Here is a 15,829-nt window from a genome sequence, read left to right as displayed (position 1 = left end):
GTGGTGCTCCCCCTACTAACGTAAGGAGAACTTGGGTCAAACAAATACACACTTTGCTTCTACCTAGCAGCACAGAAACCAGAATCTGCTTCTGCCTGCAGCAGGCAGCTCTCTGTTCAGCATTCAGGCCTGATCTACACTGGGGGCGGAGAAGAGGGGCAAGATAAGTTGGTCTAAGTTATGCAACTTTAGCTACGAAAATAGCGTAGCTGAAGTCGACATACTTAGAGCTACTTACCGCGGTGTCTTCACTGCAGTAGGTCGACTGTTGCCACTCCCCTGGTGGAGTACCGGAGTCAACGGGAGACGGGGACCCCTGCTGGATTGCTTGCTCCGGAGGTAAATGTGGACATACCTTTCAGGGCCCTGCATTGCTTTCTGAATTCTCCCACCATTTCCCACAACCTTACTGCACAACAGCACCTACTCTGCTGCTTCACACAGTGAGCTCTCTGGGACAGAAGCTATTTTCTTGTTCCCTGTCTGTCCCTAGCATAGTTACTGGCCTTTGGTTCGGGCCCCTAGAGATGCTACTGTCATACCAATAATGGGGCAGCAGGGTGATGAACGTGGATTTGGGTGCATTCAGATACCTATCCAAGCCTACGGGAGCTGAACTGAGTACACACATGGAGGTACACCCACCACGGGCAAACAGCTAGATTACTGCCCAAAGGATGCTGCCCTCTTCTTTCAAAAAGCTCCGTTTTCAGACGGCGTAGGGAAAAAGGAAAGGGTGACTGAGGCTTTAAGAGGAAAGGTTGTCAGTAAGAGGAGAGCTGCACTGCAGCAGGGGAAAGCAAGGGGTAACGTGAAGCTGGGATCTGTGGTAGGAAAGGAAACATGAAGAGACACTGCAGTGGCCCAGCTGGATACATATATATGAACAATGTAGTCATTCAAAGCCAGTGGGGAAAGACGGAATTAGTGTGCCTCAGGCATTCCAGTGGCACAGCTCCATGAAACCAGATCAACTCCAGCACCGACTTCCACGGGGGCATAAACACACAGCAACCAGGCCCTGGGAAAGTTTAAGTGGCACAGCTTCAAAAGGCTGTCCTCTTGCTTACTATTTACACACAGTAGAGCAGTGATGGGCAACCTGTGGCCTCAGCCTAGCATCCCCAAAAGAGATTTGAGCCCCATTGTGACAGGCACTGCACAAACATAGTGAGAGACAATCCTTGCCCTGAAGCTGTTTGTAGTCTAAATAGACAAGACAGATCAAGAGTGGGAGGAAAGCACAGAGAGCTGAAGTGACTTGGCCAAGCAATGCAGGGCTCTGAATGCTGATTAGAGTGGAGAGCTGCCTGCTGCAGATTGGAGCAGACTCTTTGCTGCCAAGTGGATGCAAACAGGTTGGTAAAATGCATCCCAGGTCTCCTGGTTCCCAGACCAGTGCACTAGCCGTTGGACCCCTGATCAGAGCTGGAGGTAGGAATTGCATGACCAGCAGGTGGGAGAATGTTGCATCAATCCTGATGAGTACAGCGTTCTTGCTCCTGAGTATTGTTCTTACTGGGCTAGCCAGAAATTATCATAGTGAGACTAAAATATTCAGACCCATAAAGGTGAACATGTACAGCATCTTATTGGTTAGAGACTTTAGACACTGGGGTGGGGGGTGGGGCATATATGGAGCCAGAAAATTACCCATGTCAATCATAACGAGAGGGTAGGGAACCACTGGAGACAATGTTGTTACTTTAATTGTGCCCTATGCCCAAGGGTCTCAAAGCACTTCCCAGATATTAAGAGCCAGATTTAGCCACAGCCCTGCACTGGGGGCAGTGTGGAGTGACTCTGCCCCAGGGGAAGAGTCAGAATCCCAAGTGAGAAGTGTAAGCCCCATGGCTCTGCCCTCTCCCAGCCTCCCATGGGTTGACTTGTGCCCCAGGGGGCACATTCAGGAAGCAGTCTTTGTGCTCAGGCTGGCCACGCTCTGGGACAAATGTTTGCAACACCCTGGAATGTAACTTAGTCATGGTGTTACATATGAGAAAATCCTGGCTTGCAATTTGCTGAAAAAAGTCATGCTAAGTCAGTCAATTCCTATTAAATAATAATACTGACCAGTCATGTTACATATACAAAATGAGTGGCTGCTGATAAGCTGCAATGGAATTAGAGGACAGCAATTCTTTCTTACTAAGGAAGTGACTTATTTTTTTCTGGACCTCTGACATCATTCCTTTAAAATGATTGTTTCAACAGAGAACCTCTGCTGGCAGTTTGTTCAGTCACTATAGCCTGAATTGCAGCCCAATTCTTTTAATGATGATGACAAAAGTATGCAGCAGTGTGTATACTGACTTTTTATTCATGGAAATACCACCCCTTCCCCCTAGTCAAGTTAATGAATTGTGACAGTCACCGCTATGGATGCGGAAACAGGCATACAGAAATATTAAGTGACTAATCCAAGTCCAGTGACAGAAAGGGAAACTGAATCCTGGAATCTTGACCTAGGTGCTGAAACTGGGGGTGCTGCCACACCCCTGGCTTTAAGTGGTTTCCATTATATAACAGGTTTACAGTTTGGTTCAATGGCTCTCAGCACCCCCACTGTACAGATTGTACTCTGAGTCTTGATTCTCTTTTCAGTGCTCTACCCACTAGACACTGCTAAACAGAAAGTGCATGAATCCTCTCATAAGTGTACGGTCACAAAGAGACATGTTTTTTTCTCTTCCTTGTACCTATTGGAAGCAAACTTAAGCATGTACTTCACTGACACCTCCCCACCCATCACCATTCAGGGCAAATAACCAGGAAAGAAGGGGCCCGAGGAGATAAATGAGCTGGAGTGAGAAATTAGGTTAAGTCTCCAAGGCTCTTAATAGCCAGTGTACTTTTGAGTGCTGCATTCATTTTGTGGGATGGGAAGAGATTTCTTGCTAATGTGAATAGCAGTAACTTATCAAAGTCTGCTCTTTGGTGGTCTCTGGGACCCAAAACTGGGAGCCAAATTAAGGCCTTGATTCAGAAAAGCATTCCAATTCAAGAGAGGGCTTAAGCATGTGGTTTACTTTTAAGCATGAGCTTAAGTTCAGGTAGTGCATGTGTTGGTTATGGTATCGGTTACATCCTGAACTGGGATGGCCTTATGCTTGTGCTTAGGTGTTTTCCTGAATCATGGCCTAAATCCACTAAACACAAATGTTGGTTGAGCTCCGTTTATTGCATCAATGCTCTTTGTCTTACATTGCAGACGTTAACTACACATATTAAACCAGTGTGAAAGATGTGGAATTTTGGGGGGTCGGTGGGGGGGGCGGAGAAGAGGAAATATTTCATGAGCACAGTCGCAGTGTATCCATTTATATTCATGTGAATGTCACATGTAGTTCAGCTAAAATAATTAACAAGCCCATGGTTCTATACAGCAGATAACCAGTAACTAATGCTGAATAATCACCCCGTTGTTGTCCAGCATGCTAACTAATCAATAACTAATGGCTATTTTCTACCCAGCTTTATGAAAAAGATAGTTTCAAGGCAATTTTTAGAGCTTTGTGCTTTTGGAGCCAGAACTTTGGCTGGTGTGAATGCACGTAAGATCACCAATGTCAATGGATCTGTGCCAATTTATACCAGCTGAGGATCAACTGGGCCCTTTATTTTCACTTATGCTGCTGTTTATCAGCCCCTGTTAGATGTTAGAAAATGACATTTCTTTTATGGCCTGTTTGTTCAGTTCCACCAGTTAGTTGAACACTGATTCTCGTCCCCACCCCATGTTTATAACAGAGCTGGAATTGACGTCATTATTTTCGAGTGTCTGATAGCATGTTAGGTTCCTCAAGAGAGGAGAGTACAAGATAAATTCACAGAAGACACAAAGAGTATGTCTACTCTGCAGTCCAAAGTGAGGCTGCAGCAGGGTAGACATACCAGCACTCGCATGGATAAAACCAGCAGCGTGGATGCAGCAGCGTGGATGCAGCAGCGTGGGCTGTTCAAGCACACCAGGGACCATGGATATGTATTCACGTTGCTCGACTGTGCTGAAGTGGGCACACCTACCCGTGCTGCAGTCACACCGCAGATTGCAGTGTAGGCACACTCAAAGTGAGGGGCAAAAAGCAGTCAAAATTGGGGTAGGGGGAGGACAAAGATGATGACTCTAGGACTGTGCAGTTATTCAGTAGAACCCTGATCCTGAAAACTGGTCCATGCAAATAGACTCCTGGGCTCCACATGGGCACAGGGCTCTGCACGTGGGCAGCAAATTGCAAAATCACAACCTTGATGATCCCATTAAACATTTTGTTCTGCTCTTGAGAACCAACAACTACCACTTATCTAGCACTTTGCTGCGCTCTGCTCTGTCTAGGGAGAGGCATGTCAGCTTGGGAAAAATACGAGTTGAGCTGACCCTTAGTTCATGCACACCCAACTCAACCAAACCTTCTTTCCAATTCAGATCACTCACTTCCCTCTGCAGAGCTCCCAGCCCATGCAACTATCTGCTAGGCTCAGATATTGAACTCGAGTCTCCCAAAGGTCTCTGGCTGTTGGATAACTGAAATCAGCTTTGCTCTGAATACAGTGGCTGTGTAGCTGTGGAAACCAGTCTTGTGATCAGTCGGGTTGTAATTTAATCTTTGACCTGTAGTACATTCCACTCAGCCAATGAGGACATGAGGTCTCTTATGTGCCAGGGATCCTACAGTGGCACTTCTCCATGGAAACTGTGCTGCCAATGGATCACTATAGATTGGGTGCAGTCTGCCTCTGTTCAGAGTCTCCTGGCTACAGCACATCAACCTGTGCCTTAAGCCAGTGGTTCTCAACCAAGGGTCTGGGGCCCCCTGGAGGCCCACAAGCAGGTTTCAGGGGGGCCACCAAGCAGGGCCAGCGTTGGATTCGCTGGGGCCCAGGGCAGAAAGCCGGAGCCCCACTGCAAGGGGCTGAAGCCCGGGGTCCATGAACCCTGCCACTCGGGGCTGAAGCTGAAGCCTGAGCAACTTCGCTTCAAGGGGGCCCCTGTGCTGTGGGGCCCCGGGCAGTTGCCCTGCATTCTACCTCCTAATGCCAGCTCTGGGTTTTATTTGCAGAAAACCAGTTGTTGTGGCACAAGTGGGCCGTGGAGCTTTATAGCATGTTGGTGGGGCCTTGGAAAGAAAAAAGTTGAGAACCTCTGCCTGAAACAAAGCACCTCCAGGCAGATGGTGTCATTTGCCTAAGCCAGGCAGGTGGGAATGACTGGGCCTGTCTTTCCCAGTGTTCTGTTACAGCCTAGAAACCTTTCTTCAGTTACAAACTGCTTTTGGTATCGAGTGATCACGGCTGCCAGGTTGTCACTCCTCAAGTTAACTGTTTCATCAGCTGGTTAATCTGCAGCAGGCAAAGTGCTCAGCACTCTCAAAGCTTGAACTCCATGATAAGACAGCACAGAAACTTCTTGCTATGAGCACAGTTACAGGCTGTGAAATCCCCCTTCCATTTTATAGGCATTAGTTAGTTCTTCCCTAGGCACAAGTAGATCAGTATAGTGTACAGACAATCGGGAATGGGTGACTGATGTGAGTCATGCTGCTTAATGTACTACTGGAAGGTGCTTAGATGATCACAGTATAAGTACTTGTATAGACTAGACTATTATCTTACAGCCTGATTCAAAGCCCACTGAAGTCAATAGAGAGACCCTCCCCCTTAGTTTCAGTTATCTTAGGATCTTAGGATCAGTCCCTTTTTCCCCTGGGTTCAGTGCATGACCCTTGAATGGGTACAGTATTATTTATTAAGCCTTGAAAACAATTTAGATCAGTAGGAGGCTGCTGGCTAATGCAACCACAAAGTCAGCAATAAGCCTGTTGTGTAAACTACTCATTATTTTAAAGTACTTCCTTCCCAGCCTTTCTCTAGGGATTGCCAGGAATACAATGGATTTCCCTCAATGTCCTTTCATCTAGGTTCAGAACAGAAGCCAGTAAGCAGAGAAGCAGCTTTATTTATTCATGGTGGGCATTAACATTTAGTCAGCTGGCTGCCCTGTGCGTTGAATAAGGCAGCAACATGATAGCTACCTGTCCTCCTACCTGCTGTCTGGGTAGCCAAGGTGCGTTCTAAAAATGTGGCCAGAGACCCTTCCAGAACTTGGGGCTGAGCAAAGGAGAGACTGTGTTTTACTCTTTAAGAGTGATGACTCTGTGTTACCCATGATGACCTGGAGGTAAGCTCACCAACAGCTGGGAGCAACCCATCCACCCTCTGTTCATGCAAACTGGGTGAGGGATCGTTCATCTGATCATGGCACGGCTATGCTAGTTGATTCTGAAGGAGATGCTGACCATAAACTGTTCACACACAAGGCACATATACAGGGCCAGGTTTGCTAGTATACTCTGGATGCCTGGTGATGCAAAGCAGCCAGATTGTACCAGTGATTCTGCCCGTGGTATTCTCTTTTCCTATCCTTCCTAGGATGACCAGACAGCAAGTGTGAAAAATCGGGACGGGGGTGGGGGGAAATAGGAGACTATATAAGAAAAAGACCCCAAAATCGTGACTGTCCCTATAAAATCGGGACATCTGGTCACCCTAATCCTTCCTGTTAAGTGTAAACTTACGTGTAGGAATTCATACTAGGCAGACAGGATGAGCAGGTGGCCAACTTTACATTGTAGGAGAAAATGTAACTTTCAGAATTTCCTGACTTTTGAGTGTTTGATTTTACAACAGAAGCTGAGAATAGGTGACTGGAATGGATCACTTGATGATTACCTGTTCTGTTCATTCCCTCTGAAGCACCTGGCACTGTCCATTGTCGGTAGACAGGATACTGGGCTAGATGGACCTTTGTTCTGACCCAGTATGGCCATACTTATGTTCTTACATTCTAACATTTAATGTTGCATTAACCTCGGGATTTTGTTTGGGTTTTTTTTGCATTATTATTATTATTAATAATTATTGTTATTTTGTCAGTGAATAGGGTCTGAGTATGGATGTGTGGGAGAAATTCCTCTTAGTGCTATTAGAATCAGCCTATTTAAATCCCCATCAGATTGAAGGTAACTAAATGCAAAAAGAAAGAGGATTAATGCAACACTTGCCTCCTTTGTACAGTGTTTTGAGATTTACTATTAAAAAGTGAATTACAAAGAAGGTGATTGTCATCATCCCCATTTCACGGGCAGGGAAACTGAGGCACAGAGCAGTAATGTGATTTGCCCAAGATGATCTAGCAGGCTGCTGGCCAAGCTACAAATAGCATCTAGGTCTCCCAAGTCTGAGTTTAGTACTCTATTTACTTTGGTACAGCGCCTCTGACATCCTAAATGACATTTATAAAGTGTTGCCTATACGGGTCAATAAAGCTGGAGAGACAGGTAGGTGTCCAACCACTGAGGGTTTTTTGGCAGAAAAGTGAGCACACAGAAGGCTTACCTCATTCATATACAAGCAGTGTAGTCTAGCAGGGGGCTGGGAGGGCGGAGCCCTGGATCCTATTCCCAGCTCTGCCACAGACCTGTTGTGGGATGCCAGTACTTGTCATTTAACCTCTCAGTGTCAGTGAATTTGTAACAAGAATTGCTTTTAGGGTGACCAGATAGCAAGTGTGAAAAATCGGGACAGATGGTGGGGGGTAATAGGAGCCTATATAAGAAAAAGCCTCAAATATCGGGACTGTCCCTATAAAATCGGGGCATCTGGTCACCCTAATTGCTTTTGGGGCAGCTTCACAAAAAAGCAAGGCACTTTTCACCGAAGTGTTGTGATTGACGTTTGTTTTTGAGAACAAATTTGTTTTACAGAGAGTATGGATGCTTTGGGAGTGTTTGCCAAACCACTGGCTACTTATTTTCCATCTCCAGTTGTGGGCAGTAAAGCTATTTTAGTGCTGCCAGTGTCCCTATGGAAGGGTATAAAGCCAGTATTTTAACATCCGCATGTTGATTACCTAATAACAAGTCTCAGTTCTGTGATGCATTCACATGGTTGGTGGCAGGGCCGGTGCAACCATTTGGTGCTAGGATTTGCGGGGTAGGGGGGCGCCATTTTCTCCAGCAGCGACTGCAGCGGCCAGATCTTTGGCCGCCCCGGTCGCCGCCAGCATTTAGGCGGAGGGAGTTGGGTCAGGGGACTTACCTGCAGCAAGTAAGGTGGTAGAGGGCGGCACACAGGGGAACTCCCCACCCCAGCTCACCCCTGCCCCGCCTCCTCCCCGAGCACGATGTGGCTGCATCACTTTTCCCGCCTCCCAGGCTTGCGGCGCCAATCAGCTTAGGTGCTGGGAGGTGGGAGAAGTGAAGCAGCGACGGCGTGCTTGGGGTGCTTGTGCTCTTGCGCGGAGCAGGGTTGAGCTGGGGCGGGGGGGTGCCTCAGGGTGGAGGGTGGGCTGTGGGGAGCTGCCGCAAGGGGGGCGCCTCAGGGCAGAGGGGAGAAGCTGCCGCAGGGGGGTGCCTCAGGGCGGGGACACTGGGGGAGGGCGCAAAGTGGAAGTTTTGCCTAGGGCGCGAAACATCCTTGCACCGGCCCTGGTTGGTGGATATCTGCCTTAAGGAAAGTGGCCTTAGTACATGAAATGTTTAAAATACATTATGTTCAACTTTCAGTTTAATTTTTATTTTGACCAGTATTCAGAAGAGGCTAAAATAAGATCAAGGTATTTACTGTAGAAAGCTTTTAGACTGAAATCTTTGCACCACCAAAAACTGCCCTCCCCTAGCCAAGCTCTGGGTACCTTCAACATACAATTAAAAACACAATAACATAGGAGTTACAAAACATAACGGGGGCACTATGGCCCCCTTACACTGTGTAAAGGGGCCTTAGTACAAATGAGAATAAGGTCCAACTAGTCCAATGCATCAGCACTTCTTTTCCCCACTCAAGCACATGTTATTTAATCACTAGACAAGTGACCAATAGAATAACCCCTGCATTTTCTCCCCAGACAGAAATTAGGCCACAAATAGTCAGTGAGTGGTGCAAATAGCACTGAAATTATCTCCTCCCTTTACTTCTGTGTATTGGTCCCTTGCAGCTAATCTAAATTATTTATGATTACTTTGTTCAACACTTTATCCGCTAAGCTAAGTACTCAGCCCTTCAGCCAAGGAGGTCACTCACGGTGACACTGTCCCAGGTTGAGGTCATTTTACAGTGACAAATCTCCAGGCAACCAGTCTGCAACGGAGGTCACTCTAGAGCGACAAATATCCCAGGCACCCCGCCTGTGACCACGATCACCTTACAGTGAAAATATCTCAGGCAACCAGTAGGCAAAGGCAAGTTTCTAATCAAGTCTGAGCAACTCATTGAATTGCTGGAACGCTTTGATAGTCTACAAAAACCCAGAACAGAAGAATTGCCAGAATTCCACAAGGTTGTTTAGTAATTTTGCAGCTGGAAAGCAAAATCAGAAAAGCCCTGTTCTGTTCTATTCTGGCTTTTATATCTGCACCCATCACACTGCACTCACAAAACTAACGTTGCGTACCTGTGGCTGGATCCGGCTAATGAAGTCAGTGAGAATTCTACACACAGAAGGCTTTCCAGACCACAACTAGAGTACCCCAAACTAAAGAGCTTTTATCCTCCTAGCTGAACTGTGTGGAGGAGAAGATTTCTCTTCTCACCTCCCCTTGCTTGTTCAGGCAATCACTACATAGTGTGGACCAGATCCTCAGCTAGTGTAAATCAGCTGAGATCCATGAGTAATGTTGATGATTACTAGCTCTGATACAATGCTTTTATACGTAGGTCCATTGACTTCAATGTGGCTATGTCAATTTACACCAGCTGAGGATCTGGCCCGGCATGTTAATCTGAAACTCTTCTTGCCCTCTAGAAAATGATCCCTTTGTAAACTCTCTCTTTGAAAGCTTCAGAGAGCGTTGACTTTTCATGGTGTACTGAGTAATTAATGAGCATAATCATTAACCTGCTCACAACAATCTTTTTTAGCTTCGCACTTTTGAGAACCTGGTTGTCTGGCTAAATCAGCCAGAGAACGTTAGGGATCCTGTGGAAGTGTGTCTGTTTTGCACAGGCTTGTAACACTAGCAAAATTAATATGGGGGTGGCAGCCCCTATCAGAGTGGCTGCATTAAGTGGTTGCAATGGCATGACCACTAGTGCAGAAAGAACATGTGCCATTCTGCCACCATGTCATGAAAACCTGCTGTAAACATGATGTATAGGAAAACAGATGTCGTCTGCCTGTTTTCTGCCACATAGCACCTCAGCATGGAGAAGTATAGGAAACAGTATTGGAACAGACCCATGGCTTGTCTAGTCTGGCATCCTGCCTGCAGTAGTTTCTTCTACTGGATGCTTCGTTGGAAAGTGAGAAGCCCCTTAAAGGTGAATTGTGACGTGTCCATGTCAGTTCCTCTCACAACCGCCCCACACTGTCCTACCATGAGATACGAAGAGGAAGCCATGCAATAACGATGCCTTCAGCTTTCCCTTCTACCAATTTGAACCTGGCAGTCTTTACTCAGGCAAATCTCAGCAGCAGCCTAGTGTATCAGTGGCAGTGACTTACCGTATAAATCTTTTGCACTCATTCTCGAAGCACCATCTGCTTTGCCCAAGCTGCTGCTGCAAAAGGAAAGAAAAGGAGCAAATAAACAATAAATCTCAAAAAGTTGTGGGTTGTTTTTTTTTGTTTTTTTTTTGTTTTTTACTGGATTCATTTGAGCAACATGGAGGGTAACCAGTTGATCTGGTCTAGTGCTTGAATGGCAAACGGCGACGGGCTTTTCAAACCAGCTTAATGGCAAATGGCAATGGGTTTTTCACATCAGCTTGCGTTAGTGTGTAAGTGAGGTAGTTATCAGGACCCTGCCTGGTGAGCTGAAGGAGTATCAGTCACTGACACCAATTCTCCAGTGACGCCTCCGATTGCAACAAGCTAGGATGCCTTGCAGGAAGCTCGAATGCCATCATGTTTGCATAGTCTGTTGGAGAGATCTAATTTTTGTGAGGGGAGGGGATCTGACCTACTCCTGTTTGAGGTTTCGCTCACTCCAAGGAGTAGCCCACTGGCTTTCCCTTCAGGCAGGTCAGACCAAAAAGGGCAGAGAACCCTCTGCCTAAGACAACATATGTATGGATCTTCCACCACTGACTCTCACCCATTTTTCTCTTCTTGTTCTCCCAGCATCCGTTGGTCCCTTCTAGTCTGTAGGGGTTTGTCACAGGCTGGCTGGCCCTTTAAGGCAAGCCGGGCTCAGCCTTGCCTGTGACCAAACAGCTATTCCCCAGCTGAATGTGATGGAGACTTAATTATAACGCCTGGTCCCAGCTGTGAAGGATCAGAAGAGGACTATGTAAACAGAGCTGTGAACTCAATTCAGAGAGGAGCCAGGAGAGTCCCCTTTCTCAGAAGTGCCTGGGGAACTTAGGCTGGAGGACACAACTCAAGGAGCAGGTCAGGTTCCTGTGGGGGATTATGAGGTAGGGCCTGTGAGGAGCAGGGAGATCCCTGAGGGAGGGGACGCAGTGGAGGAAACCTGCGGCGGGGAGGAAGCAGAATAGGAGAAATTGCTGGGACCAGGTGCAGGGGGGCAGAGAACTTCCAGGTTGCCTGAGAGGGGCAGAAGAACTATTAGTCTGGGTATTTATTTGGACTTACAGTTGGATTTCTGTTACCCTGGAAAGGGGCTGAACTTGAGAGGTTTTGGCCAGACAAAATCCAAACAGCAACAGGCCATCATGAGGCCAGCACAGGTGGTCGACAGGGGGCATAAGCAGCAAAGTACCCTGCAATGCCACGTCCTGATGCCAGGGGATGCTATAGCAATGAGGCCAGCCAGGATAGTGAGCTGTGTCCTGGTTCCCCCCTCCTGGGGCAGGCAGCAGCTCAAAGTTGTGTAGTGTACTGCCACATGCACCCTGCTGTCCAGTGTTGGCTGAAGCTTTCAGGGAGAGAAGGGAGAGATTTTGTAGATCCAGGCAGAGTATAATTTGAATCTGCCCCATAGAGATTGTGGGCACCTGAACGAACCCTAGCACTACAGAAACAGGGCAACCAGACATAGGTTTCTCTTCCCTCTAGAATGTCGATCAAACCACATGGCGCTTTTTGGGAAAGCCTTGATGCATGATGGCATGCGTGAGCATGTTTGGTTTAGACTGCATTGGGACATGGCAAGGTGGAATCTTCCCTGGCCCTAGCTGGGGAGACCCAAGTAAGTGAGCAGGAGAAAGTGGAGTCCCTCTCTTAGGGGAGAACCAGGAGTGGAAGGAAATGTGTTTGTGGTGGCAGGTAATAATATATTGCAGTTCCTGGGGATGAGCCATTCAGCCAAACTTTGTCATTCAGGTTCTTACTTTGCAGAGCCAGGCTGGCTGCTGGTAGATCCTTTGAGACTCATGTTGCTGTCAAAGACATTAAACTGTAACAGAAACAAAGGAGTTGCAGTTAGCACATTCCGCATTCCACTTGTTTGACCTGATGAAATATTTGCCTGGGTGTGAACCACACTTCACAATCAGACTTCGTTCGGCATCTGGGGCTCTAGCCTTTGATTCTGTGCCCACAGTCAATAGTGTGTGCAGACAATAGTATTTAGATGCACCTAATGTGCTTCCATAACCTCTCCCCACCCCACATCTGTTTGTATTGCTATATCTCCCTATATAGAACACCTAATGTGTGCACACACACCGACAAAAGTCCTGGATTCAAATTCCACAGCAGGTTGTAGGCCCATTCCTAACCTAATGCTTTCAGTTTGTTCTTTGTTGTTGTTTTATGACTTGCTGCTGGCATTACAGCACGGTATCATTAAAGGCTGCTGCAGTGTTAGAGGTCTGTCATTTAGATGACAGATTAATCCAAGGTTCCCTCTGCTCATCTCTGCCCAGGTAGAAGGTAAAGCCTTTTAAAGCCAGTTCCAGTGCCTGAGGCTGTGTATGCGTGAATTGCTGCTGAGCTCACAAGGGCAGTTGCTGTCTCTTTACAATCTCCACACTGCTGATATCTGATGGATCTCTTTGTGCAGTGCTTTAGGGTTGCTGGAGAATGGGCTGTGCTCTATAAACCCCAGTTTATAATAATATACGGAGATATATCTATCTCATAGAATGGGAAGGGACCCCGAAAGGTCATTGAGTTCAGCCCCTGCCATCACTAGCAGGACCAAGTACTGATTTTGCCCCAGATCCCTAAGTGGCCCCCTCCAGGGCTGAGCTCACAACCCTGAGTTTAGTAGGCCAGTGCTCAAACCACTGAACTATCCCTCCCCTGTCTTCTGTTCATTTTAGGGCTGTTTTATGTGCAGTTCATACCTCCCCTGAAACCACTGCACCATGGTCGCAACTTAATGCAACCTCTCTGAAGTCCAAAGTGTTGCGTGGGCATAAATGAGAGCAGGATTTGGCCCAGGGAGTTGGCAGTTTACCTCCAGGATCCTAGAACAGAAAGCTCTAATGGGGGAGCTGACTGACAGAGGGGTCACCTTGACAACTGTAGCACTTGTGTTGCTTCATAAATTCTCTCAGAAAGCGCAATGCTGTGAGATCTACCTCCCTTTCTCCTCCCATTATAGGGCTAGATTCAATCACATCCCATCTGGTTTCTGAGGTAGCAGCCCCTGCATGCTGCCCCATCAGAAAATCCATTATTGTGGAGGTATGGCAGAGCTTTATACAAGCTCCCAGAGAGAAGCTATGTGGAGTTCTACTGAATCTGGACAAGCCATAAAATGAAATGATTTTTAACTCATGGTTGATAACAGTGGAGCACCAGGGGAATAAGCCATTGCACCCAGGAGAACAGCCAAAGAATTCATCCTGCATAATGGTCTAGCAGGAGCCTCAAAGGAAGTCAGAGCCATCTGCCACCTATTAAAACTTGCTGTTAAGGTTGCCAACTCTCCAGGATTGGCCTGGAATCTCCAGCAATTAAGGATTCATCTTTCATTAAAGATTATGTCGTGTGATGAAACCTCCAGGAATACGTCCAACCAAAATTGGCAACCCTAACTTGCTGTAAGCTCCATGCACACATGAAGGCTTCATAAAGTTTCATCTGGCCGAGTGTGGGATTCACATGCATAGCCATTGCTGGCATTTCAATGGGAGTGTCACATGTAAATTCCCTGCATTTATCTAGAGTAGAAAGATGCCACTGACTTTCTTAAAGGTGAGTTGTCATGCTGTGACAGCCACTTCAGTAACAGAGTGCAGTTACGGTAGAATGAGTGGCACATGCTAAGGGCCTGATCCAGAACTCACTGAAGTCAGTGGAAGGCTTGGGCTGCCCATCAGGAATCAGGGTCCCATTGTGCTAGGTACTGTGTGTACACACACACACACGTGCACTAATCTATGCCTGAAAGAGCTTACACTCTAACTGTGTGATGAGAGGCAACAGGTGGATTCAACAAGCAGACATGGGGAGCATGAGGTGACAGTGAGAATAATGACGAGTGTACTAAGCAGCAGTCACAGCATACCAGGTGCCGAGCCACGCTCAGGTATTTGTGGGTGTAACCCACGCTAATATGGAGTGATGCTTTGTCTCCCTCTAGTGGCTAATGAGAGTGCAACACCACTCAAACCGCACAAGCTCCTGTAATTCGAGCAGTCAGGGCTCCTGCTTTTTAGAGCCAAGGTCCGAGGGTCAGTCCCTGCAGATGGACAGGAGAGCTGGTGTTATATTAGGTTAATTAATACAGATCATCGTGCCACATTCCACCCCGGAAGTGACTTCGCTAGTTGTTGAATGATTCCCTGTATCTATATAGGGATCAGGATCAACTAAGCATGAGCTCCCAAAGTATATCTGGGGCCAAAAATGCTAATACGATCCTAAAATGCATAAACAGGGGAATCTCGAGTAGGAGTAGAGAGGTTATTTTCCCTCTGTCTTTGACACTGGTGTGAGGGCTGGTGGAATACTATCTCCAGCTCTGGTGGTGCCTACAAATCAAGAAGGATGTTGATAAATTGGAGACAGTTCAGAAAAGAGCCACAGGAATGATTAGAGAATTAGAAAGCATGCCTTACACTAATAGACTCAAGGAGTTTGATCTATTTAAATTAACAAAGAAGATGAAGGGGTGGCTTGTTTACAGTCTATAAGTATTTATATGGGGAACAAATATTTAATAATGGGCTCTTCAATCTGGCAGACAGCGGCGATCCAATGGCTAGAAGTTGAAGCTAGACAAATTTGGACTAGATATACGATGTCAATTTTTAACAGTGAGAGTAATTAACCATTGGAACAATTTACCAAGGGTCATGGTGGTTTCTCCATCACTGACAATTGTTAAATCAAGACTAGATGTTTTTCTAAAAGATACGCTCTAGGAATCATTTTGGGGAAGGCCTGTGTTACACAGGAGGGCAAACTAGATGATCATAGTGGTCTATTCTGGCCTTGGAATCTATGAATCTATCTATTATTATAATAATTTATATTGTGGTAGCTGCCAATAGCCCCAGTGCTAGGTACACTGAGAGAGAGCCCTCCGCCCAATGAGCTTGCAGTCTAAAAGAACACAAAACAGGAAACACGCAAAGAGCCCAGGGAGCTAGCAGGCATGTGTTTCAGTACTTCCATCCCTCTCATTTAATGCAGCATTATTACTATTATTTATTAGTAGTATTTAACCCTTGCCTGATTTCCCACCCCCGAACTATTTCATTATGATGAAGTCTCATGTGATTATGCTGCTAATACTTCTCACCAATAGGTCTTGTCTATATGTAACTGAGGGTGTGATGTCTAACCAAGTTAGTTAAATCTAGGCAAAATCTTCTTTTGTGAACACTCTGAATTTGATTTTAAACCTGGCTTATATCAGTTAAACTGAATTCCTTATCTGTAGGTGAAAAGCACTATGCAAGAGTTAGGGGG

General features: G+C 46.5%; 1 protein-coding gene and 1 long non-coding RNA gene across 4 annotated transcripts in view; one reads left to right on the top strand and one right to left on the bottom strand.

The window, feature by feature from the left end:
- Positions 1-15,829, bottom strand: part of EPS8L2 (EPS8 like 2) — a 134,701-nt gene that overhangs the window by 67,931 nt on the left and 50,941 nt on the right. For all 3 annotated transcript variants that reach the window (XM_050952855.1, XM_050952853.1, XM_050952852.1), the window contains exons 2-3: positions 12,292-12,356; positions 10,502-10,557 (exon numbers count right to left, since the gene is read on the bottom strand). In XM_050952855.1, the coding sequence (XP_050808812.1) occupies positions 10,502-10,557; positions 12,292-12,335 (100 nt within the window). In that variant the 5' untranslated portion in view covers positions 12,336-12,356. The remainder of the gene's footprint in view (positions 1-10,501; positions 10,558-12,291; positions 12,357-15,829) is intronic.
- The window catches only part of LOC127051114 (uncharacterized), a 70,703-nt gene continuing 55,056 nt past the window's right edge, over positions 183-15,829 (top strand). The window contains exon 1 of the long non-coding RNA XR_007774394.1: positions 183-339. This is a non-coding gene — a long non-coding RNA (uncharacterized LOC127051114). The remainder of the gene's footprint in view (positions 340-15,829) is intronic.

Source organism: Gopherus flavomarginatus, chromosome 5, assembly GCF_025201925.1.
Source record: "Gopherus flavomarginatus isolate rGopFla2 chromosome 5, rGopFla2.mat.asm, whole genome shotgun sequence".
Classification (NCBI taxonomy): Eukaryota; Metazoa; Chordata; order Testudines; family Testudinidae; genus Gopherus; species Gopherus flavomarginatus.
This window is presented reverse-complemented; position numbering and strand designations above follow the sequence as displayed.